Raw genomic sequence first — 27,629 nt, forward strand, 5'->3', positions numbered from 1 at the left:
TAGCCAACTAAGTTAGAAAAAAACCAATTTACTAAATTATAAAAACTGGATAGGTTCTACATGTATACCAACAACTTGCCCCTAGTCTGTAAGTGTGCTAGAACTACTTTTATGGTAACTCCTAGTCTACAATCAAAAGAGATATAGGAACTGTAATAAATCACCGGTTTTGTGCAGTGTAAGTATGCTTGCTATTTCCTTTTAACAAATGGAGAACGCAAATCTATTTAAAATGTTATTGATAAGTAGATGCATGCCACTGATTTCTGTGAAAACCGAAGGACTCACAAAAGTAATTTTAGGACTGCTGAGTATCTAGAACCAGTTCAGATGAAGAGGATCTGCAAGACAGTGTTTGAACAGTTTGTCCTAAAGAAGCAAACTTGCCTACCAGAAGCAGTCTGATTAAAGAAAACGAACACTAAGAGTAGGCATCTACAGCTTGCTCTTGCTGGGGGTAAAAAGACATGATGCATCCTTTCAGCTAAATGCAGTTTACTACAGGAACATGTAAAAAGCACAGATTTTAGAAGCTACTTGTCATCCATGGTGAAGTACTACTCCTATATATTCCTTGGAATGCCCAATTGGGCATCTCAACCATTAATCTACTTTGGTATTGAGTAGACAAAACTGTTTTTTCCTTAGCTTCTCTAAATTTTCATACCAATTGCGACTTCCTTCCAAACCACACTAATTTAAAAGTTAAGAACTGTTGTGAATATAATAGCAAACATATTTCTGTTAAATCCCTCCCTGTATGGTTTTGAATGAAACTGGACAAACAATATTTAACGTATTAATGACATTTGCGCCTCAGGTTACTTAAAAGTAAGATCTTACCTTTTACAAAGGAAAAAAAAAAGGTTTAACAGCTTAAGTGACTACATAATTCTTAGTCAAATTGGAGACTGTTTCTCAAGGTATCTTTGTTGGTGCTGCTCAGGAGGTACTTGGGAAGTACCTTTACATGACACACTGGAAAAAATGGTTCCTTATGAAGCATGCATAAGGTCATTGAAATAATGTACTTAGATTTAACTTCTATGAAAAGCCATCACTACAGTAATAAGGGACATTTCAGATACACCTGAAGAACATAAGTTTAGGTATAAGGAAAGCCATACAAAAGATACCTATGGTTTAACACTGAAGTTCAGCACAGCTTTACATTTGCAACTCAGCTGGACACCTTTCCACAACAGATATATTGAAAATAGAGTGGGAATGAGAACCATCTAAAAACTATGTGGAATATTTCATACAAAATACTCCAAATACTTTTAATTATTTAACTTTTATTTGAGACACATTATTGTAAAAAAAAAGTTCACATGGAATAATAAAACCATTGGAATTTGAAGTGGTTTTTTTTGGAGAGGGAAGGATTATTTTTTTTTGTCTATACACATCAAAACACAATTAATGATTAGGCTTACAGGTTAATCACATGACAAGATCACTTTATCTGCAGGAGCTTTTCACATTACACCTTTGACCAAAGATAAAAATGTGCTTAAACACACACAGTAGAACAATTCTATTTCAAAATTAAGCATTTTCTCAAGGGCTATACTTTCTAGGCTGAATTTAGTAGCTACATTGCATTAAAATAACTGTAATTGAAGTTTTATTTGCAAAAATGTTTGTAAGGCCATAGGAATGCACTAAAACACTTATTTCGCCAGAAACAAGAAAAATCAATGGAAATCCTGCTTTTGTGGAAGAGAGAAATACAAATTTTATTTATAAGAATGAGAATGGCATAAGCAGTTCAGTGAATGGAGAAAAAGATCTATTTATCACCTACAAACCAATCAATCCTTAAGTTTAATGTTGCAAAATTTCAGTTACAGTAATATATAACCAAATAACAGATGTATTTCCACAAATAACATTTATGCATTTTATATATTATTCATGTACTTTCAAATCATTATCCATTCACAATATTTTAATGCAGTATGTATATTCATGACTCCTTTCACTTGTGAAAATGACTTAATTCAACTTCAGCAGACTAGAATGGGAAATGTACTTAAAATGGAAAATACTTTCTGAAAAAAAAAAAAACAACCCTACAAGTCTGAAAAGTCAATTAGCATTTTTGAGACTGTCCCCCAAATAGAAAAGTTAGCTATGTTAGGTTTTATGAGTGGTTTAAGCTTTAACAATAATAGAACTACCAGACAGTAATTCAAATATTCTATATACACTCAACAAAAACTTCTTGTGCATGTTTTGCTGAGCAGACTGAAAGCTAAAATTGCAAAACACTGACACCGGGTTTTCTTTTCTTTTTAAACCACTTTGAAAAATATTGGTCAAGACATAGTGCACAGGCATGGGGCAAAGAAATATTTAAAAAAACTCAACAGCATAAACAGCAGTTTTGTTTATCAAAATCCATCAAAAACACCTGCCTTTCCTAAAAAGTTAATGGCAATTTATGGATCAAAACAGAAATACATTTCCTGCTTAATGAATAATTCTATGACTTTCACTCTAATGAACATGAAAATACTAACTAGTTGACTGAGGTATAGTTGAGTCCTTCAAAATTTAGGTTATATAGACTTGAGCAAAGTAGCAACAGAGACTGCACAAAACAATCATACTGATATTAGAAAAGCCTGTAGTACCCAGCATCTGATGCCTAGGCAAAACATACCATTTATCATCACCTGCTTGTCTAAAGCAAAACACAGCTAAAAAAAATTCCCAGTAAAACGTACAGCTGATTTGCACGCTAAGATACAGCACAGTTTTCTGTCTGACAAGGCAGACTGTACACAGAAATAGGTCTACGCTGACCAAAAGTTAGCACACTGATAAAGTGCAGCCACTCAGCCATTTAATACTGCTGGAGAACAGGGGTGGGGGCAAAACAGAGAGAAATCTGCATTTTACCTTATCCATAAGACCACATGAAATTAGAATTCTTCAGTTTCAGCAGGGGACAACAAAATTGCACTAAATTCTTCTACAAATAGAAAAAGATGAACTTTACATGAACATTAAGCAAAGTGAAATATTTACTGCATCATTTTATCATGCATAAAGTGAATTTCCTATGGTCTTACCTCACATTTATGTACAGTTTAGCACAGCTAAATGTAAGAAAATAGCAAGTTCCCCCCCCAACCCCAATACAGAACAGATACCCCAATTCGCTGCTGCTTCAAGAAGCACTTCATAGACTCTACTACTTACAGGCTCTTTCAAAGGGAAGTTCATGGAGACTAATATTGAACATACATTTAACCACACAGCGAAGACAGGAAAAACAACACAAAGCATTCTGTAAACGGTGCCAAACACAGAACATGTCAGTTTTGGTTTGCAGACAACCCCTGAGATAAAAATCAAAGTATTACGACACCAACTAAGTCAGAGGTAAATTACTGAAAATAAACAACATTCATAATTGGTGTCACAACACTTTCTGTATAGAAGCACTTTTTTTTTAAACCATACAGAAAGCATAACTGCTTTAGCCTGTCCAAGAAAAACATCAAGGGTAGACAACAGAGCAGTTAGGGTTGCTTTGTTTTTCCACTAAACCTTGTTGCCATGATGATTTTTTTCGTTATTTTTTATTTATTTATTCATTTTAAGCGCAGCAACCGAAGGTTGAGATTCACCATCTAATTACAGTAACTATTTCCATGAAACTACACATGGGGACAGGTTGTTAACCACCCAAAACTTTATGGAACCAGCTACTAATATTAAATCTTTTCAAATCAAAAGTCTTCACATCTAACGCTATTGGCCTCTTCACTTTCAAAGTATTTCTAACAGACCCAAGATGACAAATTCAGCATCTGACACCACAAATGAAGCAGTTATCTGCAGTAATAACCAATTCACTGTTTGCAACTTGAGACAATGTAGTGAAGCAAAAGCAAACACATCAGAGACATGACTTGGACAATGACAGTCTACCTATCCCCTAATAACAAACATACTGGACACAAACTTGTAGTTAAAGCTTACAATGGTCCAAGTTTGGCACATGAACAGAACTAAAGCACCTGTTTTAATCACTCATTGAGGAAATTTTTCAGAAGACAATAAAAAAGTAGTAGAACAATGACTAAGTTATACAATGCTCAGTTGAGTAGAAAAGGCAACCAAGTTTCAACTCTGCTTCTAACAGTCCAGGTCACTGTACCAGTTCTTGATGAAAAAAGTTTAACTGCTTGAGCAGACCAAAGAGGGCTTCATACATTCAGAATTAACTACATAACTAATATTATGTTATAGCCCTAGTGTGACATTTTCCACAGTGCCAGAACTTGAAAAACTTTAGTAACTGCACAGGAAGCTAGCTTTTGGATACCTCTGTTGTCAAGAGTAATGCTTACAGACATTAATGGACTATCCTTAGTATTACATTAGAAATCAAAGTCACCTTTAGAGCAGTCATTTCTGAGCAAATGAATCCACAAAGCAATTACTCAAAACTCATGCATTCAGGTTCCACAAGCCACTTAAGCGATAGTGATGAGGCCAATTTGTGATGATGACTTCAACTCCAGAGTGTACTTCCTCATCAGAAACAAAAAAGGTGCAGACAGTTTGAGCTACCAAAGGAAGTTAAGTGAGGAAAGACACTGTGTTTATTAAAATAACTGAAAGGTGCATATGTGAAATCAGACAGTGGCAATTCAGAACACAACTTTGCTAAGTCTGGTAAAGAAAGAAAAGCAACATACTACATTCAGAATACAAGCCATGGCTTCTGCATGAACAGATTTGTGCATCTAAGAGACAAAACCCATACAAATTATTAAATGTCAATTGTTGGAGTAATTCTCATCATTAAGAGTGTCAACATCCGTACTGCAGTCATGGCCGTAAATATACAGCAAAGAAAATAATGGAAATGAGACTTTGTCCCATGGCTGTTCTGCTTTAAAATAATAAATTTGTTTAAAAAAATAAAGGAAAAACCTGCACAAATCTGTTAAGAATCTTACTTACAAGTCAAACTGTGCAAATACAAATGTAAGATTGTGCTGTAACAGGCAGTAAGAGGCTAATATGGATGTGCAAAGTTAAAAGAAACATAGCAGCTTTTGCAACAGGCAGTAAAACAGAAAGTAAAAAAGGAAAACAAGTTAACTCTTGCATTTGTGTCTCCACTTCATAGCTTCCATATCTGAGAAAGAGGAGCCTGACAGGTCAATAGGCTTAGTGAGCAAAATCCACTTGGTATTTTGTGTATCGCAGTCTACGTTCAATGGAGCTCTCAGCAGCAGCTTGGTGGTATTATTTCTGAGGCTTTGTGACCCTGTGCTTTCAAAGAAGCAGAAAAGGTTCTAAGTGTGCTGCAGTCTATCATTAGAAGTTCATCAAAGTAGCGTGCATCGAAAGAAGCTGCTCTTCTTAGATCGATTTTCTGTTATTTTTACTGGCCCACCTGCCCCTGATGAACTGTTGTCATTCTGAAAAAGAAAAAAGTATCATAAAATGCAGGAAAAAAATAACTTCAGCTTTCCTAGTTTCCCTCCACACTTCCCCCCAACACACACACAAACAATAACCTGGAGCAGTGGTTTGTTACAGCCTGAGCTCAATTATCCAGACTCTGTTAATAACTTGATAAAACTGCCTATTTTTACAAGAAACATTTATCTAGCAATCCAAATCTCAATCATTAGCTCAGGGAGTGACTACAGTTTGACATTTAATAAAGTAAGGATCATACTGTTACACTGACAAAGAACACAAGAGTTTCAGGCTGCTCAATAAAGAAACAATTTCACACAAGTGCACAATCCCCAGGAACTTTTTGGTAGGACTTCAAACAAGCCAGTTATTTTAACTGTAATTTCAGTATATCTAATTTGTGTGATAGTTGGAAATACAAACCATTTTTCTGTTGAGCTTTGTCATAATGTCCCGTGCAAGCGTGAAAAAAGCCTGGTGACAGAAATAAAAAAAAATAGGAATCAGTCACAGGACACATTAAAAGACAAGATATATTTTGAGTAGTCTGGCATGCAAACAATAGAGTATTCGGTAGGCCACTTAGCACTTGGAGTTGCAAGGCACTGTGTTTAACACTGACTGCAATAAGCATGCTTTAAAAGAGAAAAAAATAATCTCCATCTTTCTCAGCTTTGAAGCAAGTGAACAGACTTTTCCCATTGCCTACTTAATGGGCAAAAAACTATCGGCTGAATAGAAGGCTGCATACATTATTTTTTTTTTTTTGGCTAAACTGTACTGTACATCACAACTAGAAACCTACATAGAGTTTTGAGGCTGGCATGCCTGGGAATTCATATCGAAGTCAGCTTTCTTTCTGTCCTCCAAAAGCTTTACTCATGGGTTACCCATAGCCTTTTCTTTATGCTTCTAACATTCCTTAAGGAGGGAACATAAAAAAAAAAAGAAATCACTCTGGCAAACCTCAGCATCTTAGACTTCAACATACAAAGGAGCAGGGAAACTTCTATAGCAGGAAAATGCTGCAATTCTCCCAGAATCAGTAAAAAGGCAGATTTTAGGATTTTTTTTACCTGGAGATATCAATACCCCAAAGACAGTTCCATAATGGAGAAAATGTAAATGTTTACCCTCTCATTGTAAGTTCTGAATACACCCAAAGACACACGCTCATTTAATGCAAATGAGTAACAATAAAGTAATTTATTTGATCACAACAGTATCACAATTTCATCATTCCCCACAAGTTAAACATTTGGTGGAAACAAAAATAAATTGTTACTTGCTAAATGTCTATACCAGCCCCATTTATGTTTTCTTCACAATTCATGCAACAATTTCCAAAAATACTCAGGTAGCCAAGTCATTTGGAGTAGTCACAAATTAATTTAACTCAACTCCTACGGGAGTCAAAATGAAATTGCAGGGCATGCCATGAAACAGCAAGTCAGCCATCTGGAAGAACTAATGAAGAAGATATGTACTTTTATTCGGAGGCTTGCTATCCACCATTGGTATTATTTGCTAATGTTCACACTTCTACTGTCTGCTATAAGAATCATAATGACACTGTGACCATCAGGTCAAGCACTATTTCTGATGCAGAACAATGCCACTAAGTCCATTCTAAAAAATATTGTATTGCAACCTTCCTGCAATTAGAAAAAAGGTTTTGCTGGCACAGTACTGATCATGTTAGTATACAGTAACAATCTCTTTTGTTAATGTCAGCTGGACAATCTGAATTAAGTACATGTTTGGAGGACTTTTAAAATGTATTCCATCAATACAAACTGAAAGGCTTTTATACCACTGGGAATGACTTTCAAAAACGTCTGCCTAATCTGAATGAATACATCTTTATGTATCTTCTTCCTTTTCATATCATACCATTTACTTGTCCACTTTTTTTCACAGTTAACATCCTCCCTCAACCCTCCCAGAGATGAGGATAGTTGTTCATGGTAAAATAGATTTGAGTTGAGCTACTTTTCCTTCCAATTCTATTTCTTTATGCTCTCATAAATAGGAAGATGGTGTTTTTAGCACAGAATTTATTTGCAGGAAAACAGATTGTGTCTATAGACCAAGTATTACTAGCTTTCTTCCTCCTCCAACATCAACTTATGACAGTCTATGCTGATGTTCCAGGTTTACATACAAATCTTCAGTCTCATCTGCACAACATATTTAGTAGTAACCTGAAGGCTCCTTGACGCAGTAGCATATTATTCTGGAAGTAAAGAAACTTGAATCTGATTTCCTGCACAAAGCTTTGTTCTAAAATTACACCTATTCCCTGTCCAAAGGCACTTGTAATTGAAATCTAAAAGAACTGTTTGTTACAATAATAGCAGTGTTATCAGCCATTTAAAAACAATTCTGGGTATTACCAGAAAACAAGAAATGCTAGGTTTTAAAATAGCTTTCTAAATAGAACAAGATTGGTGACCCAGGAGCACAGTTGTGATTTCAGGTCAGTAAGCCCAGTAGTTACAGACCATAACATGCCTCTACACTAATAGTTCATAAGCATATAAACAGCCATCTCTTACCTCTTCCACATTTATGCTGGATTTTGCACTTGTCTCCAAAAATTTGATTCCATAATCAATTGCTAACTGGAAGAGAGGTTAACATTTTTCAGTGATTCTGAAGCTCCTTTGCAAAAGGAATGTTTTACATAAGCTCATAATAGAACAGGTATTGTAGACTGCAGCAAGCTTTAAAAAACAAACAGAGCTTCATTTCTGCTTTTCTCTTACAAAAAGATTAAAGTTACTGGACAATTAGAGAAAATATTAAAACATTCCATATCCTAATGTAAATTCAAAACCTACAAAAATACTGATTTGTCACAAAGACTTATTTAGAACCCAAAAGCTCATTGAGACAGAATCTTCATTGATATGGATATGTTGACCAGGTGACTACATGCAACCACCCCTTAAGCAGTGTTACTAGCAACTATACTATTTCAGCTGCATATGTGATGATGTTTATTGTATAGTAATCTTATTCATTTGCTCTGCAGAGCAACTGATTACATTAGCTTTAATAACAGTACCTATGAGAAGGGTATGACCATGGTGAATTGGGTACAATCTGATCAAACTACATACAAAACTTTATATTGAGACTTACAATACTTTATGCTATGGCAAAGGTCGGCATTCGTTACAGGTTCTTCCCCGCAAGACAAGAATAATGTTAACGTTATTAAACTGTTAACATTATTAACTGTTAAACAGTTAAGTGCAATTTAAAAAAAAAGTCTGCATCTTACAATATATAAAAAAAATCTTAAATGGAGGTGTGAGGCTCATTCTCTCTCATATACATAAAGAGAGCAAATACCCAGTAGCAGGAATCCTAACAACAGTTCACTTCCAAGTAAATTAAGTCAACATAAAACTTACCTTCTCTCCCTTTTCTTTTGAGACTTGTCTTTTTTCATTCATATCACATTTGTTACCCAGGATCATTCTTTCTACATCTGAAGAGGCATGCTGAAGAGGGGAAAAGGTAATCTTTTAGAAAAAATTAAATAATGATTTACAAGAAATGCTTGTATGTTGACCTCATCCACAAATGAGTATTTTCTTTTCCAAAAATTATCTAATGTAAAGGTATTACTGAGAAAGGGACTGACTTTTGAAAGAGGCAATCTAATATTCAACTATTAAAATACATTGGATAAAGATTCCCACATTCAATTTGCCTATCATCACAAATCAACTACAGTGCCACAAACTCTGCACAAGTTTGTACACATACACAGGCATTTGGATATTCTGGAAGTGTCTATGCACCACTTGGAAATAAAGTGTGTACCATTACATCTGGGGTATTTGGTTAAAGTATCATTACACAACATATTTGCATTTTTAAAATAGATTATTAATAAATGTCTAAGTAGTAATCTCAAAGAGAACTTCAAGAACACCTTTCTAGCCCAGTCTCTATTGGGTCAAACTGGTCGCTTAGCCAATACTCTTGCTTAGCTAAAGAACAATACTAAAAAAAAGCCTATGGAATTTAGATTGGGATGGGGGGACATACACAGGAAAAACAACAACAAAAAAGAACTGAGAAAACAGTAAGATTCTGTTACCTAACTACAGCTTCACTAAAATTAGGGCTTCTCCTCTAACTTCATAATGACCTCATGACCCCTCCCTACTCGACAGCATGTCCTGTTAAATAATTTACAATAGGGCTAGCAGGAAGGAAGGTTACCCAAGACCAAATGAAGAGGACAAAAATCTTTAATTCGACAAACACACAACACAATAGCAACTGAAAATACACATATCTGTCATCACCTTAGTGCAAGGCTGACACCTTAAAATCTAGCTCCTTCCCATTCCTTAGACAAATTCAAAAGCAAGAAAGAACAATAAAATCCCTAGGAAGAGCAGTTTTGAAAAATTTTATGCAATTCCTTTCACTGTATAGTCTAACTTGGCCATGTATGTTGGCTGCTATTGTGAAAGTAAATTATTTGATTATTATTTTTCCCAGGGAATTCATAAGATGGAACGAGTAAGAAGTACTTTCCAAAGTACCTACCTCCTCAATGTTTCTTATCCAGTTTTTTATGTTGTCAAAAGACTTTTCATTTGTTATGTCATACACCAGCATAATTCCCTAAATAAAGAAAATCTTGTTAGATGAGGTAGCAATGTTAGCTGACTTTGATGTATGCTGTTAGTTTGATTATACTTGAAAAAAATTTGACACAGGACTTACACACCTCCAAGCAATAACCATTTCTTAAAGCTTTATGCATTTGCTGCAGATTCACCCAAAATGTTACTATTTAACATCTCTTGGCACTGCTAGATAGATTAAACACACTAATAGAAAGCTTTAAATTACTAGCCTATAATCAGGAAGAGTTCACAAACTCTACTACAACAGTAAGCAGGACTTCAATGCTCACATCAAGTTCAGAAGCAGCAGCCCCAAGCAGTCAAAGGATAACAAAACCTGTGAGATTCAACCTGCTGGGGCCAGTGTTACCTTTTCTGAAAGAATCTACCAAGTGCTCTCGCTGAAGCTATAGCTCTTTCAGAGAAATTTAATGTATGTGAACTACCATGGGCTTTCAACAAGCAACATACCATAAGGGACCACACAATAGCTGTATTAAGGACAGATTGCCAGGTTCACCTTCATTTCTTATTGTCTGTCCAATCATTCCTCAAAAGACAAAGTAGTCCTTGGCCATGAATGCTCTACTAGAGCCGCAACCACTACTGTTTTTCCCACCTACATTCCTTACTAGTGGGTTTATCTGGACACACAGCCAGCCTATGAATGGATCTGTTCATAAAAGGAGATGAGAACACATAGTAGCAGCAGAGCTAGTCAACTGCAAGTTTAAATTAACAGTGTCTCCACCTGAAGCATCTCAAATCATGGTATTAAGAGTGATTACATGCAGGTGTACCACAAAGAGTTCAGGCTCTGAGTGAGGTATTTGACTTCAAGTCATTATTAATGAAGGAAAAAGTAACATTAGCTTTTGTAGGTGATCGCATTTCTAATCCAGATTTTGCATTCTCTACCAGCTGAAGGTAATGAAGAGCAGAAGGAAAAGCAGCTCAGTGAAATACATTCTTGGTATTAAAATATTTTTTTTTTTTTTTTTACCTATTTTTCAAACACTTCAAATGTATAAAGGGTTGATTGTATTTAAAAATTATCTGTATTAAACCATGACTACTTAGCTTCTTACTACACTCTGCAGAAATTGTGATCACATTAAAAACGACTTCAAGTTTCACCACAAAAAACATGACTAGATAAAGTACCAGCAGGTTTAAAAAAAATAACAATTTATTCCCCATGGTCCAAGCAACAATTATCCAATTCTCCAGCTGAAGACTTACATGATGTAATCTAAAGAGCAGTGAACCAGTTACACTAGTTGTACATACGCTTTTTCAAATGAGAGCACTCACCATGGCTCCTCTGTAGTAAGCTGTTGTGATCGTGCGGAATCTCTCCTGGCCTGCTGTATCCCTAAAATTCAGTGAAAACAAACATTTGATTGAGGTGGTCTTTACACTTTTGGGTACTTGGAAAAGTCTTTTTAAAACAGAACAACAATGTATTGATACTGACTCATTAAATACAATTTAGAAGCTATTTGCACAAGTTTCTTCAGGCCTCACTTCAGCATCCTCACTTCCAAGCTATCATACTTCTATCAGTGATTATAGTAGCACCATAAATATGGCATAAAAAACATTTAAATGAAAATGTAAATGTTACACAGCCTTTCCTAGAATTAACAAAGGCAGTTCTGATGCATCCGAGTCCTGCATTTAATAAAATTTAAAACACGCAGTAGTAAAATATTTTGGGTTAATGCATTTTCACATACTGTTATCTATTAAAACCAGCCACTATAACTTAGTGTGCCTTTTTTTTTTTAATATCCTAGATAAGTTCAAAGCAGTATCTGTCTGCAAGTGAACAACAGGACCAACATGTTTGGATACTAGTCAGACCTAGGGGATGTTAGATCCCAAAGGGCTGGGAAAAAAAAAAAAGAAAAAAAAACACCTTTTTGACTTACATCACCAATACAAAACTCATACCAACAACTTCTGGCACTTCACTTCCTCAGTCACAAGAACTTTGGCTTGCATGCAAGTATCACAGTTATCTTTGCCAGAACTTCAGATATCAGCAAGAGCCCTACATTCACCAGTAGCATTTTAAGAGTCTGGCATGCGTAGCAATGCTACTCTAAGTACCCGTCTACTGCTATCAGTAGTCTCAGCCTCTGCTAAGCCACCATGCAAGGAATGGGAGCTTTATCATTCACCTGTGCCTTTATGAGTTCAACTAGGTATTAAAGTATCAAAGAATTCAGATTATATTTTATTAGGTCTCATTTTCTGGTTTACAATTATGTAATTAATACTTCTCTTCTATGCGGAATAACTAAAACTGCATTTAAGAGGACAGCTTTTGATAAAATGGGAAGTTGCTATAACACTAGCATGTGAACAGGCTATTTCCTGTGCTAATGAAACACAGCCACTCAAAGAACAAGCTAGAAAAAATCACAAGACTTAAAGGCAACGAATAAAAGGTATGAAACTTCTGGTACAACCATGCTCAAAAGTTACCAAGTATTCCTGCTCAAAGTATTCAATACTAGTAAATACAAAGCATTCAATACTCACTGAAAACTTAAATTACTTTGGAGTACTTACCATATTTGTAGCTTGATTTTCTTTCCATCTAATTCTATTGTTCTGATCTTAAAGTCAATTCCTGCCAGAGAAAAAGACACTCTGAATTTTGCAATAAATGAAAAGGAAGCATTCAATTTCCTCTGGACAATTTGGTAAGTGCAAACGTAGGAAAAAGAATTATTTCTGAAATGGTCATTTCTTCCACACAGTAGGAAATGTGAGGTATACGTCTTTGGCAATATCCAAAGTATCAAGGATAAATTATTCTGCATAATGAAAATGTACCAAACTCAGAATCGCTGATAAAATTGGTCAGGATCATGTGAATCTCCAAACTTTTCCATTTTCCTCCAACAAAATCATTAGTTTGAAATTGTGTTTTTCTCAACTTTTGACTAGTCCCCACAATTAAATTAGAATCCCTCGGACATCTGCTAGCTCTGAGAAAAAATAACATACTATGGCTCTTTAGTTGCTTTTCTTGCAACACTTCATGTAAGCCAGCCAGACATCACAGTCAAGTGTGAAGGATCACAGGAAATAAAAGCTATACAGATAGTTACTGAAGATGACCAAAGCAAGCATATCAAGGATACCAGTGTAGGAGTAACTCAGATTTTCTAGACAGCTTCAGAAATGATCAAGAAAGCATTTCTCTCCTTTGCCCCCTTTCTCTTCCACATGGTACCCATCAGTTCTATGACTGATTCGAACAGCAGATTTTAAATGGTGGGGAGCAGGGAGAAGGAATTAATTCAGAAGAGCTTAATATCTCTTAAGGCTTAGAGGGATCATCAAATGAATTTATGAACCAAAGACAAGATTTCCAAACAGACTAGCATTTTAACTACATTATTTTAACTTTCGCATATCTAAACCTTTACTGTAATACAACTCAAACTGAGATCGCTCAAATTCCGCTGTCTGACTGATTCTTGAATCCCAGGGCAGTCTCCTCCCCCAGTTAATCTGATTTGAAGTTAATGGCCCATTTTTCTTTCATTGGATCTTAAACAACTACTTGATATTTAGACAATCTGTAGAAGATGCTTTTTTTTTTCCCCCCTTCTCCTTTCTCCTCTTTTCTGAGGTGTAATCTAAGTGACAATTATCAAGAGTATCTTAACTGGGAGAACGCTCTTTCTAGCTTCAAGAATTTATCCACAGCTTAAACAGGAAGCACTGGAAATAAGCTACAAGATTTTTATTTTAATTTACTATAATAGCATTTGAACACGAAATAAAGACATTCATTAACTACTTGACTTTCGTTCTTCTTGCATGTGATATTAATATTTTAATATCCTGAAAATACTAAGTTTCAGCTGCTTAATATTGATGTGCTATGGATACACAGTTTGGCCCATTAGTTAGAATGCACATTATCAGCAGAAACAGAACGTCAGCACTTTTAAAACCATATGAAATTAATTGCATTGATTTAAAATGCTAAGACTATTGCTACAATAATAATTTCCAAAGATTCACTAGTGGTTGTACAGGCAGAAAGATCTTTTCATTAACCTGCATTCTTCCAAAAAATAACATAAGAATGATGCCTATTCACAAAAAAAGAAACCTTACAGTATGTAACAGAAGTTTGGAAAGAGCTTCCATTCTATGTTTAATAGAATTTTGTGTCTTGCTGTAAAGATTTTTCTAACTAGGTGCAACACCTGCTGAAATCACACTTAATTGTATTTATGTCTGAAAATGAATGACCTTGACTTTCTTTTTGGCCTTAATGGTGATAAAAGCACAAATACACGTGTTGTTTTTTGTTGTTGTTGTTTTGTTTTTTTTTCTGTAAAGAGTATCGTATCATGGACAGCAAGTTAAATCAGTTTAAAAGGGCTCATTTATGTCTGGGCCTGAAGTCTTAGCACTGAGTGTAACAACAGTCGGGAAAACTAGGTTCAGAGACTATCATGGTTTGAAGATAATTCTGCACGTACTGTAAACTATTGAAACTCAGACACATCAGTGTAAAGAGTAAGAGACTCCTACAGGGATGGTTTTCTGAGAAAGTGAGCTTACACTGCAGTTAGGTATCTATGTGCACCACTCCATGCCTCGCACTGAGTGGTTTCTTGTGGTTAGTCATTTCCCTTACAGCACCAACAAGATTTATACAACCACTCCTTTGATCACTTCTATAATTCAGGATATGCCCAAAAAATAGCTTCTCAGAACTTAAGACTTCTAGTAGGAACGTCACCAAAATTCTTCCTGAATAAAGATGAATTTCAAAGCTAAAAGAAAAACAAAGCAGAAAGCCATAAATATCTGTCACAATACAAAGAAGTTTAACAAATGTAACTGCAACTTTTTAAGAGGCTAAAATGAACTAGAAACTGAAGTTTCTTTTGTTCTTTCCCTTCAGTAACAGGAAGTGGTGAGCTGCACACATTCATAGAGCAAGCCTAGTGACATGTGCTACCACTTCCTGCTAAGGACACTTGCATGGCCGAGTATGAACAACATTTTGGTTACAGAGTTAAATTTAAGTTATGCCACATAAAACATTTGAATTGCATTTCAAAAGTAATTATTGACAGAGAAGAATTTCCTTTATCAAACAATTCTTACTTTGCACATAATCACACAGTGGGACACAAAACCTTGAAATGATACTTGGGTCTAATAAATAATAATTCATTTGATTGCAAAAGATCACAGAACTCCCAGTTTTAAAATGCAATACCCAATTTTAAAATGCAATACCCAATGGTCTTCTATCCAAAAGCATGAAAAAGCCCATAAGCATTTGGATGTTCATCTGAAATTATGTTTCATAAGTTTCTACAAAATGCAGACCTAGACTCATTCTTTGGATGCAAAGGCAAACAGGAAAATTCCCTTTAATGGCCAAAGTAGAGCTGCCACACAGAACAGCCCGATACCAGTATTTCCACCTAGCAAGTCCATAGATATTAGACATGCACAGAAGAACATCTATTGCAGGAATCACAAGCTTCCAGTTGGCATAGATGTCTGAGTTGAGAGCTGAATCATGTTTTAGTTTGGACTATAATTGCTTGCATTTCCACTGTAGGGTGGGTTTAGAGTAGGTTTTACTGTTCTTCCAAATCATTTTCAGATCCTTGCTCACTACAGACCAGGGATGCATCTTCTCACTTTACTGAAGATGAACTTATTTTCTTCCACATCTTCCAACAAAACTGTCAAGAATACATTCATACAACAAGAAACTTGCGCACTACAGAGTGTCATTAGTGCCATACAAAGACTTGCACACAAAAACAGGAGAGTTGCTTGTTGCCGTATTTACCTTGAATCACTATGCAAAGCTCATAATGGTACCAGTGGTTTTCTACTGCAAACCTGTATGATGCAATTCTTGCAAGACTTTGAGAATGGTCTGAGCAGAAGCGCTGAAACAGGTTATTATGCTACTTTAGTTTCTGGAGCAGCAGCTTACTCTCAAGGCGTAACTGTTACTCTTGCTCTCCCCTCAACTGACTTTAACCCTTCAGTAAGAGCTAACATTTCAGGTTTTTCAGTGCTACAGGAGCAGTTTGAGCTGGGTCCACACTACAACTTTTCCCTGCATTGCACCACTGTTTGGGCTTACAGATTTTGTTTTGTTTCTTCTGTTAAAAAAAAAAGAAAGTCTGTTGCAGAAAATGCTCCAACATAATGAAACCAAAACAAAGTATTCTGGCTGGAGCAAGTTAACTATTAAAACAGTACCAACAAATAATTTCTGCAGGTAAAGGCTTCTTTGGTCTTCAGTCTGCTTACAAAGAAGGCAGTGGAAGGGTCATATTCTTGAAGTATACAGGCCATTAAAAGACAGGGAAAAAAAAGAATAAACAAGCACACACAAATTACTGTGAAGAAAAAAACTTAGTAGCCACTAGCAGACTCATACTAGAATCCTTCCTTTTATCTGTATTACATAGTTATCCAATATTTTAACTTAATTTGTCATGTAGCTCAACGTCAGTTTGCAGTGCTGGACCTCACACATCAGAAAGCTGCATCATTTGACAATTCTTATTGATTTGAACTCAAATTAATAGGTTTCCTATCTCACTCAGTCCATAGAGTCTGAGTATTTATGACAACTAACTTATTTTGGGTGCAGTTGTAGTAACAAATTAGCCAGGAAATTAAACCATTCAGGATGCAAATAAATGTCAATCTGTGATAACATACAGCAGACTGTATATCTACCACAGTACAGTATTTCTCCACCTCTGACAAAGCAAGATACAACTTATAAAAAAAAAAAACACAAGTATTAGCACTCAAAGTATAGCATTTTAAAAAGTTTTTTTTTTTTAAATATCCAAGCAAAGGGAATTTTAAAAAAGGTGATTTAAAGAGGTGAAGGTCTTCTTTTACCAAGAATTGGCAAAGCAGCAGTGAAAAAATTAATACGTGGCTTGTTTGCTAGAAAGAGTCTCATTTTAGACTGTCAAAGAGTGTACCACACTAACAAATCTTATTTACCCCACCAAAGACCGAGAGATCTATCTTGCATGACGAGCACATAATAAAAACCCCACTCTCTTAAATAAGTTACCTTCCTACTTAACTAAATCTTGTCTTAGTCTTCTGAAGTAAGAGCAGAAGTAGTAAAAAACATAAAAATCTAAAAGGAAATTAAAGATTTCTCCTTTGGCTGTGACACTTATCACCATTGGACATAGGTCACAATCAAAATGAGTTCATTGTAAAACAGCAAAAGGAGTCAAGGTACAAAGCCTCCTTATCCTTTCTGAGCATCAGAGTGACTGGAATTTACGCATCAACTTTCAAGTTGAGCTTTCTCCAACTACACAGTATTAGTCCTTCCAATCAGACTGTACTTATTTGTAGGGTTGGGGGCTTTTGATCCCCCTTCCCCCCCCCCCCCCCCCCCCCCCAATGGGCAAGGAGAGGATGAAAGCTTTGCAACTTAACTGTAAGAAACAACACATAAGTCTTCAAGATATACAAAAGGAAAAAAAAGTATTTTCTTTCAGTCACTCAGAATAAGGCTAAATTAAAAACAACTTCCAAATGATCAACCTACCTTCAGAAAAAGGAAGTGAGACCAGGCACATGACTGAAAATCAATATGCTTAACCTTCAGTTTGTTGCATTCTGGGAGAGAATTACTTATTTATCCCCACAGGCTTTGCTTCATGTGAACAGCAAGTGATTATGTTACATAGATGAACATCCAAACCAGTTAGCTGTAGGAAGTACTTGCAGGGATTGCTATTTTCTGTTCCCAGCAGTAGGTGTTACAGGTTTGGGATTAAATGCACAATTTTTTTTTAGTTGTGTTTTCAAGGGAATGTTTGAATGTTTTATTGTAATACATCAGTATACTCTTTAAGTCTATAAAGGCAGATGAATAAAGCCTCAGAAAGTTGCTTTTGTATTAGATATTTCTTGAAGGATTTCAGTAAACCTAAGAAATGACCAAGTGAGAAATAAGATCAGAGTATAAAAGGCAGGGTGGGGAACGCTTGCAACATACTAATGTGTCATAGAGCCTAATGCAAAAGAACAAAGTCTAATCATTTTGAACTTGAGCATTTGGCTTTAGTCCCTAGTAACATCTGCAAGGCATTTTCAGATGATCTCAGCAATGTCTGTATCGCTATGTAAATTAAAGATGCAGTAGTCTTTTATCACAACCATTGAAAAATACAGCAGACTGACCTTCACCCTGGTGCATTGCTGATTGTTAATGTTTTTGAGAAGTTGTAAGATTATTTTAGAATTACACACAAATGCAACCAGTTTTGCTCATCCTTCCACAATTTAAGAGGACAATCTGTATTTAATTCCTTCTAGACAGCCCATAAGAATCCAGAAAATACTACCAAATTCAGAGAAGGCAGAATAGGTTCCTTTGGGTTAGTTGGCATTTCTTAATCTCATTCTTCACCTCTAGAAAGAATCTAATACTGGTTTCCTACCCAATGATTACAGAAGTGTCTAACATCTTTAAATATATTACTACAGTAAGGTTCTTAAAGTAAACTTTAACCACTACACTGGTAAAATAAATATATACAAATGGCTCAAGGAGGTAAGGCAATGAAGAATGGAGGTGCCACGCATGCATAGCATATAGTGGTTTGTTGCTTATAGGCACCTGAAACTTATTACCTAAATCTGACTGATTCCCATAATATGAAGCAAACTGCAGCTTCCTTCAGCATGCACCTCTTCAGCTGCAATACAGCTACCGCACAGCTTCATTTAAGATAAATTACTTGTTATTAAAAAAAGCAAAAGGACATTCAGAATACAACTTTTAATTATCAAAATTAGGCCAACCTACACTTTGGAACATTTTTATTTTTTTTTTGACAGCTCAGCAACCAACAGCATAAACTGCTTATCATACCAAGAATTGAATCCAGTGCTCTTCAGCCACTGGTTTGTAGCAGTGCTCCTATGAGCTCAGCCACCACAACAGTGCATTCAAATGCTTCAGGGCGAACGCTAGAAGATCCTGCAAAGTCAAATTCTGAATTCAAAATTCTGAAAAGAGAACATATAGACTGCTTTGAGCAGCCTTTGAATTGCATGATTTTAAACACCAAGAATACTTGGTCCATCTTTAAAGACCATAAAATAACACAGCAGAAATAAACTTATTACTGCTGTATACAAGAAAAATGAACAAACTTCCACAACAGCTTTAAAAGGGCTGGGTCTATGAAGCATATAAAATCTAGTCTATATCTATTACTTATTCAATGTAAAATAAACTACACTTGGTGATAACTCAGTTTCATCTAAAATTGTTCTGACAGATTAAAATTGTCCTATGATACAGACAGCAAAGTTTGTTTATTTTAAGGATTATTTATAGACTGACTCTAAGAGGAATCCACTAACTGAGCTGCTTCGAAAACATATTCCTTTCAAGCCAATATGCAACTGGAGAACAGCAAATATTTAAAATCTACCAAGAGACTCGAGACGAGGCTAAAGTTTTACAGCTAGTTGAAACTAGGGTAGGTGCTGCCACTGAAGAGCGATGACCAAATCCTTTCCTATTGTGGTCAGGTTTCTTTTTATCTGGGTGAATTCCGTAATTCAGCTTACCACCATCTATAATTGCAACTGGTGGCATACATTAAGAGAACAGGTTTCATGCAGTCACAGCTCTCCTCTTCTGAGCACCAGATCACAGATACCACTGAATCAATCACGGAATTAAATCCCTTGTTAATACAGACCAAAAGGTGGACATCAAGTAGCTTCCAAGCAGCTCCAGTGGATCCCGCACCAGGATATCACCTGATGAGCAGCAGCTCCATGCTTGCACAGGAATTGCTCTGAAGTCCACTCTCCAGCTATGGCTAGCTACAGAACAGAAATGGCTGCAGTGATCTGCCAAGGACTCTGCCCCACAGTGACTTAACCTGTAATGCAGCAATGGGAGATTTATTTCAAATTGGAAAGAAAAATCCCCTCAAAACAGGAAAAAGATGATCCCAAATCTCCTGCCAGTAAGTCAGGTAAGTTTGTAAATGTAGAAATCGTACAAAATGCCTTCTTGAACCAAGACAACTCTAACTAAATAATAATAACAAAAAGCTCTTTTCATCCAAAAGTTGGCATCTTAAGCATCCCAGAGATTCAATAAACTCCTTATTGAAAAAAAAATTAAGGCAATCTAATAGTATCCTTACCACCGTGATTTAAAATTCTTTATTCACTATTCATACACTGTTTCAGTTGTGATAAGAACAGGCTGAGAAGGCGAGGTTTGGTTTTTTTCCAGTAATTTTTGGTCTAGGTGAATCTATATGACTGTCCAGGGAGAAATGGAGAAGCTGCTTCTTTTTGGAAAAAAAAAAAAAAACTCTTCAAGATTTAGGACTCCCGCTTGATCCAAATATCTACTACTATGATCTGACTATTTTGAGCAAAGACAACACCTGTGACCATACCAATACATAACATACGGGTATCACCAGCAACATAAACAGCTAATAACGAAGCTTCCTAATGTAGGAAAAGGAGATAGGAAAAGGAAGCTTCCTAATGAAGCAACACAAATCAGGCCAAAAGACAAAGCAGAAGGTTTAAAGTTACCAAAGTTATTTTTATAAAGATGGCCCTCTTAAAAGACTTGGGAACCTTTTATTTTTATTTTTTTTTAATAAGATGTTTTTTTAAACCCCTGTTTTTATGCGGGGTAACTGCATGAGGATTTTTTTGTTGTTGTTAGAGAAGCAAAAGACATGGGGGAAAGAAGGGCTGCTTTATTTCCTTATTCATGTAGGCAGTTAAATAGGCCTTTTTTGAAAGGCTCTTACTACCTAAATTAACTGGCAAAACCATCTAACTTATTAATGAAGGCCATACTTGTCTTTCTAGCCCATTACAGTCTGCTTTCTGTACATTATGCGAGGTTCCTTTAATGGCCACTTCACCTCCTTTTCCCACATTGGATATTCTAAGTACTCCTCTATAGTCACTTCTGCTAAGCCAGAGAAGTTCTCCCAGCCAGCAGTTACTCTGACTTACCCCTTCCTTCCATGCTTGGGTTGACACAGACACCTTACTTCATCTTTGATCCCTTAAGAAGTCCCACCATACAGACAAGAAATTCACTTTCATTAAATGAAAGCGATTTCTCTCTGGCAGATGAAAGAAAGGAGGATTTTTTTACCATGTGTGTGTAGGGGGTGGTGGTAGTATATGTGTTCCTTGGCTGGTAGCCAGCTTAGCTTTGCCTAATTTCTTAGACTAAACTTGTTCTTCCTAAGGTGCAGATTTGGTGCCCGACTGCTACTAGTGACCACTCTGCTTCACACATTCTTAGATACTGCCATACATACACAAGAATGCAACTAACATTCTGCATCAGTTCTGTTGTTTGTTTTTTTCCCTGTGGTGCAAAGGAGTAGGGTTTGTACAACAGCAGGACAAGTAATACAGATCATCTTAAGCTTGCTTGACTGTTTGTTCTCCTGAGCAGAGGAGAAGTCTTCTAAGCATGCAGTACTTCAGTTTTATTAGATTGTACATAGTTTAAAAGCAAAGTGTCACAGCTTACATTTCAGAGGAAAGCTCACTATAAACCACAAGATTAAACTGATATTAGATGCAATTGCTGGTCAAAAAATGTTAAAGAGGTACTAAATTACCTCTCACTGCAACCCCAGCTGGAACAGGAAGTTGCTATCTCAAGTTTTGAGTTGCAAGTCAGGCAACTAAAAACCTCTGTATCAACCCTGCTCATAGAAAATCTTTATATAGAGCAACTCTATTGAAGTTAGTATTATTCACAGCTCATTCACATTAGAAAAGGATCAGATCCATTTTATAGATATACTGTCACCTTGATGAACCGGACATTCAAGATACCACAACATCTTATTAAAGATGAAAAAACAGAATATCATTGGAAATCACATTTGTTTGCAATTCAATCATAAAACATGAAATAAAGCATCGTTACAAAAACTGCATGTATTCTTCATCACCTGTTATGATTTCAGTTAAATTCTGAAAGAAGTCAGTTCAAGACTTATTTCTAATAAAGGATGCCCTGTTGCAAGACTAGGAAGTCCTTGAAAAAACATCTCCCAAACAAAAGCTAGGTGCCTTCAATACCTCTCTCAAAGCCTGTATCAAACAATACATTTGTTCCTATAGTCCTTCCACATTAGTCTGTATTCTTAACTTTGCATTCAAACCAAGTCACAAAAGCGGCTCTAAGCTGCCCTCCTGTCACTCAAATAACCAGATAACACATAACCAAGACAGAGCTCCATCTGCCCAGTAAGTACACGCAGAAAACAGCTAGACATCTGTCACACTGTTTCACAGTAACATGCAGCAAGAATGCTGCAACAGTATTTTTAATAAAAGCAAAATGATTCCACTCATATTGGCCTGTTGCAGAATACAAAAGGGCAGGCAAGGCAATCTCACCGGCAGATGAAAATCAAAGTCTAAGATGCTTTTTGTTACCAACTGGGTGTTACTATCAGATTTACAGTCAAAAAAGACACAGACTTTAAGGTTTTTAACCTGAGGTATCTCCGACTGTAATGCTGTCTGATCAACATCAGGCTAACATCTTGCTGATCACCCATCACCTACCTTGAAAACTGAATCATACTTCCAGTTTCATATTTACCTCCACAACGCTGTCTGCCCATATTCCACTGCAAGCTCTTGACCACCTCACACGGTGTTCCAAGGATACCGAGGTCTCAAGTCCTAGGCACACACTTCCATTCTGTAGAGCTAAATCACAGCACCACCTGAGACACACTAGTCTCACTCACTTCAATTCCCTTATTATAATTACTATTAATAAAGTACCACTGACAACTCCTTCCTGACTTACCCTTCTCTTTGCTTGTCTATCACTGATGTTTGATGTTTGTTTTCTTCCAGAGCTCCTACCATCTGGAGAAGCCCAAAAAGAGAAGTAATGGGGATGGGAATACGGAAGCTTAATGGGGGTGGAGGGCACCACCACAAAAAAACAAACAACAACAACAAAAAAAAACACCACCACAACCTCTCTCTCTCTTCAGTTATTTTTTGTCTATCACACAAGTAACTACAGGGAAGAGTAGAAATACTCAGAGACATAATTTGACTAGAGTACATGAGAACAATTTCCATTACACATTACAGACATGGAAATTTCATTGCAAAAGGGAAGTTGATAATTTTGCTTGTCAAAGGATTTTCATCAAAGTGTTATAAGGTCAGCATACACGTGCTTGATTGCTGGAGTAGTGTCCTATTTTGCAAGATGAAGGCTATGGAAAAGTTACTTCTGTGAAATCAACAAGTTATTTCAACTCTCAGATATAGTACTATCTCATGTGGGCAACTTCCTGCCAAACACTCATATTATCTTGGATTAAAAAATAAATACAAGTTTTGTTTCAGAGGCAGCAAGGCTTTGTACTAGTCAGAACAACTATCAGCTGAAGGTACAACTTCACTCTTACAGAAAACTGCTCAAACAAGAAGTTGAAAGGAATGCAAAGAATAAACCTTATTAGAGTGATAAACCCAATCCAGATAGCACTGCTCAAATGGTAAGTTAAGATGCACAAAGACTTCCAAATTAATGCTTCTTTTTGTCATACACCCCACTGAAAATACCAACAAAATGCACGTGAGATACTCCAAGATAGATTTTCTGCTTTAGGAGCTGTTAAGTATGAAAATTAGCTGACACAATTGCATTTTACTTTCCATGTAGAACTGTGCAAAAGCAGAAGTTTCCACTCAGGAAGCAAGCTAAATAACATAACCTTGCATAGCATATTTCCACTGTATAAGAAGTTTTATCCAGGGATTTGGCCAACCTCTTTTCAGTGGTTTGTGGGGACAGGACAAGGGGCAATGGCCACAAAATGGAGCACAGGAAGTTCCGCACCAACATAAGAACTTCTTCACGGTGAGGGTGACCGAGCACTGGAACAGGCCGCCCAGGGAGGTTGTGGAGTCTCCTTCTCTGGAGATACTCAAGACCCCTCTGGACACCTACCTGGGCAGCCTGCTCTAGGGAACCTGCTTTGGCAGGGAGGGTTGGACCCGATGATCTCTTGAGGTCCCTTCCAACCCCTACAATTCTGTGATCCCATGTTAACAGTGAAAAGCTGATCCCCAGTAGGGAGCACAGCAGTATCATGACTTGTCAACCCTTACAGAAGTCTTCCTTATGCCGTATATAAAAATTGTGTAGTTGCTGAAGGTCAAGGACCTGCAAACCACAGACTCAAAGCAGATCTTTTAGAATAACCGAAAGGATCACCTGAGAGAGAGATAGCTGGTTCACTTCTCTTACTGGATGGCAAAGTTTGCTGATGATACTAGTTATTCCAGGTACTCAAAACAAAGACACACTCTTGAGCCATAAGGAACTTCAAAACAAAGTAACCGGTAAATTATAGGTACATGTACATTGCTCTTGTATCCTATTCCTCATGCAACTGTTAGCCACAGGATAGGAGTATAGAAAGCCTTACTGTTCATGCTATAATGATGGTGACACTGCTTCAGACAGTCTCGAGCAGTGAAGTCAAGAGACCCTTTGCAAGACTCCAAGCAACCTACAAGGACTGAGCCTTAAAATTGTGCGTACATGACAGCAGAAGAGCAGGGATTCTGCAGAACACATTGTTCAGTGCAACAACACAAGTACACCATGCAAGAAGACAGCAACTATAGTTCATTTCTACAGTATGAACACTGAGCCTAAGTAATTTGAGTATTCTACAGTAAGCCAATATTCCCGTATTTCTCTCCAAATGGAAAGAGGTTCCATTGCTCTGGTAACTGAAACCAATAAGTAACAGTAAGAGTGGGAAACGGTAAGAAAGGTATTTGGTGCTTAGACATTTTGCAGGCCCTTTTATCATGGCAATAAAGTTTGCTTTAATTTCTAGACATAAACTTTCTTCAGTCTTCTTTCTTACATTTTATCACCATATAGTTAAGAAAAGCCTCTAAATGCTTCACCTCACCTCACTCACAAATACTATTTCAACAGAAGATTAAACAAACAAACAAAAAATTGTCATCAACCCACCTCAAGCATATGCTTTCTCAGGACTCTAGAAAGAAAGCAACTCCAGTCCTGTTAGGAGCAAGACAGGCACCTCTAAGAGCACGTAACATAGCGGGTACTAATTAAAATCACCACGAACTGATTATGCATCTTTACAGGAAGCATCATCATATTGTAGAACCCACTTCTGGGGTTACTTATAGAAGTAATGGCCTGGCAGCTTATACTTCAGGAAGATTCAGTGTACCCAGTTAGGAATGCTAATTTGGAGACCTTAAAGCTACAACTGGCAGGGGCACAATTGGGAAAAGTATCATATCCCTGTCTCCCTTCACACCACAGTTGCCAGTGCTTTACCCACCAAGGAATAAATTCAGAACTGTTAAAAACGGAATTCCCCTAAGCACAGCAGTTATATTAGTTATGACTGTACAACTGACTAGCATGGACCAGCCAGCACGCACTCACTGCACTCACTCTTTAAAAAGAAAAAGAGAAAGAGCATCTACAAGAACATACAAAGGAGATCTACATGACTGATCTGAAAGCAATACAACCAACAAGGGGAACACTGAAAAAAATGAGTGCTTTTATTTAAGCATGTCAGCACTTTGTATGAGCAGTTTCACTGTTTCCTGACTTGTCAACTTTCCTCTTTGTAGGTCCTTTGCTAAAGAGGAAAGAAATGGAAAGAAATTACAAGAATAGGAAAATGCAACTGAAATGAAATCACAATCACTACCTATGGAATCGTAAGTATGTCTCAATTATCAACATCTTTCTTAAAATGAACAGTGTTGACAATAGGACCCTCGTAAAAGCAAACATAAAGGAAGGAAACAAGAGAACAAACCCCATATTACTGAATAAGTTTAAAAAAAAAATAAATAATATTTGCAGTCCTTGAGGCTTCAAAGTGAATCAAGTGACACAGAAAAAGAAACATCAAGAGGCTACGCAGTTCAAGTAATGATAAGATCACTGAAAGCAAGATGCAGCCATTTATGCTAACCATCTCTTTCCAAGTAAGAGTCATTTTATATTTTGTATAGTACCACTGTAGGCTTTTTTGGAAAACTATATTGCATTTATTAAGGCTTAAACCTTTTTATCGACCACATGTAGAGCAAAGTACCTTTTCTCGGTAAACTGCTACTCAGGCCCTGATTAGCTGGTGTTATTAACACAACACGTTGAAAATGGTTGCAAAGAGAAGGCAGAGAGAAAAGTAGATTTTTTTGTTTGTTTTGGAAACGTAGAAATTCTGTTCTTGAAGCACTAGAAATGCCAGCCAAATCTCATGTAGTCAGTCACATCTGCCTGAATAAAAGTTCACTTCTTTCCTACGCATCAGGTACTCAGTGCAGTCAAACGTCTAGAGAGGATATAGTAGCACTTGGGGAACGTGAAACAAGTGACACGTTGCTCTAACTCATCTTTAAATCAATTTCCTTACGTCAAAGTCTATTCCTTCTCTTAGCACTATTCTTCCAAGCCACCATTAGTTTTGCTCTCTTAAATACCAGCAGCCTCCACTGCATTTTATCCCTTCACCCCCAAAACAGTATACTTCCTTTTAAAGAGCAAACTGAACTACGTGTAGTTACCCAGAGATCTCAAGTTTTGCCAGACTGAAATTTCAATTGAGGAGTGGCTCCGAAAAGAATTTTAAAATGTTGCCTCTGTTTATCAGCAGGAAGACCGACGAACCTTACAGAAACACACACCGCGGCAGCCTGTTTTAGAAGTATTGGGTATCACCGAAAGAGATCAGACAGCTTCAGACCGCTTTTCCCCATCAGATGTGAAACCCGACTCCATTTTTGGCGAGGAGGTGCCCCTACGCAGCGGCCGGGGAGGCCGTGGGCCGGCAGCACCCCCGCGGCGCCGAGCGGGACCGGCGCAGCCCCGGCCGCCAGCCCGAGGCGCGGCCCCCCCCCCGCGCCCGCCGCTCAGCCCGCTCACGGCTCGGCCCCGCAGCAACAGTTCCCTCACCCCGCGGCCCGGGGCTGCTGCCATTTTCTGGCCGCCCGCACGGAAACGCCAAGCGGCCGGCGCAGGCCCTGCGAGGAGGGCGGCGGGACCGCGCCGCGACGGAGCGGGCACGGGCACGGCCCCGGCTCCCCGCAACGGCCGCGGGGCTGCCCCGGCCCCGCCGCCCCCGCGAGCCCCCCCCGCCGCCGGGCGGGCCCCTCACCGATGGTGGAGATGAAGGTGGTGTTGAAGGCGTCCTCGGAGAAGCGGAAGAGCAGGCACGTCTTGCCCACGCCCGAGTCGCCGATGAGCAGCAGCTTGAACAGATAGTCGTACGTCTTCGCCATCTTCCCGCGGCGCCGCTCGGCTCGGCTCGGCTGGGCTCGGCGCGGCTCGGCCGGGGCAGCCAGGGGAGGGGCGGGCAGCGCAGCGCGGCCCCGCCC

The 27,629-nt window shown here is 37.6% G+C and overlaps 1 protein-coding gene across 1 annotated transcript; it reads right to left on the bottom strand.

Annotated features, from left to right (window-relative positions):
* Nucleotides 1-1,280: 1,280 nt before the first annotated feature.
* On the bottom strand, nt 1,281-27,629 carry RAB8B (RAB8B, member RAS oncogene family). The gene is made up of 8 exons (XM_083850944.1): nt 27,410-27,629; nt 12,696-12,756; nt 11,430-11,490; nt 10,033-10,110; nt 8,880-8,969; nt 8,016-8,081; nt 5,881-5,931; nt 1,281-5,453 (listed from the first exon to the last, which is right to left on the bottom strand). The coding sequence occupies exons 1-8, from the start codon at nt 27,531-27,533 to the stop codon at nt 5,361-5,363; spliced, it is 624 nt and encodes a 207-aa protein (XP_083707070.1). The 5' UTR covers nt 27,534-27,629; the 3' UTR covers nt 1,281-5,360.

Source organism: Anser anser (genome assembly GCF_964211835.1).
Source record: "Anser anser genome assembly, chromosome: 10".
NCBI lineage: Eukaryota > Metazoa > Chordata > Aves > Anseriformes > Anatidae > Anser > Anser anser.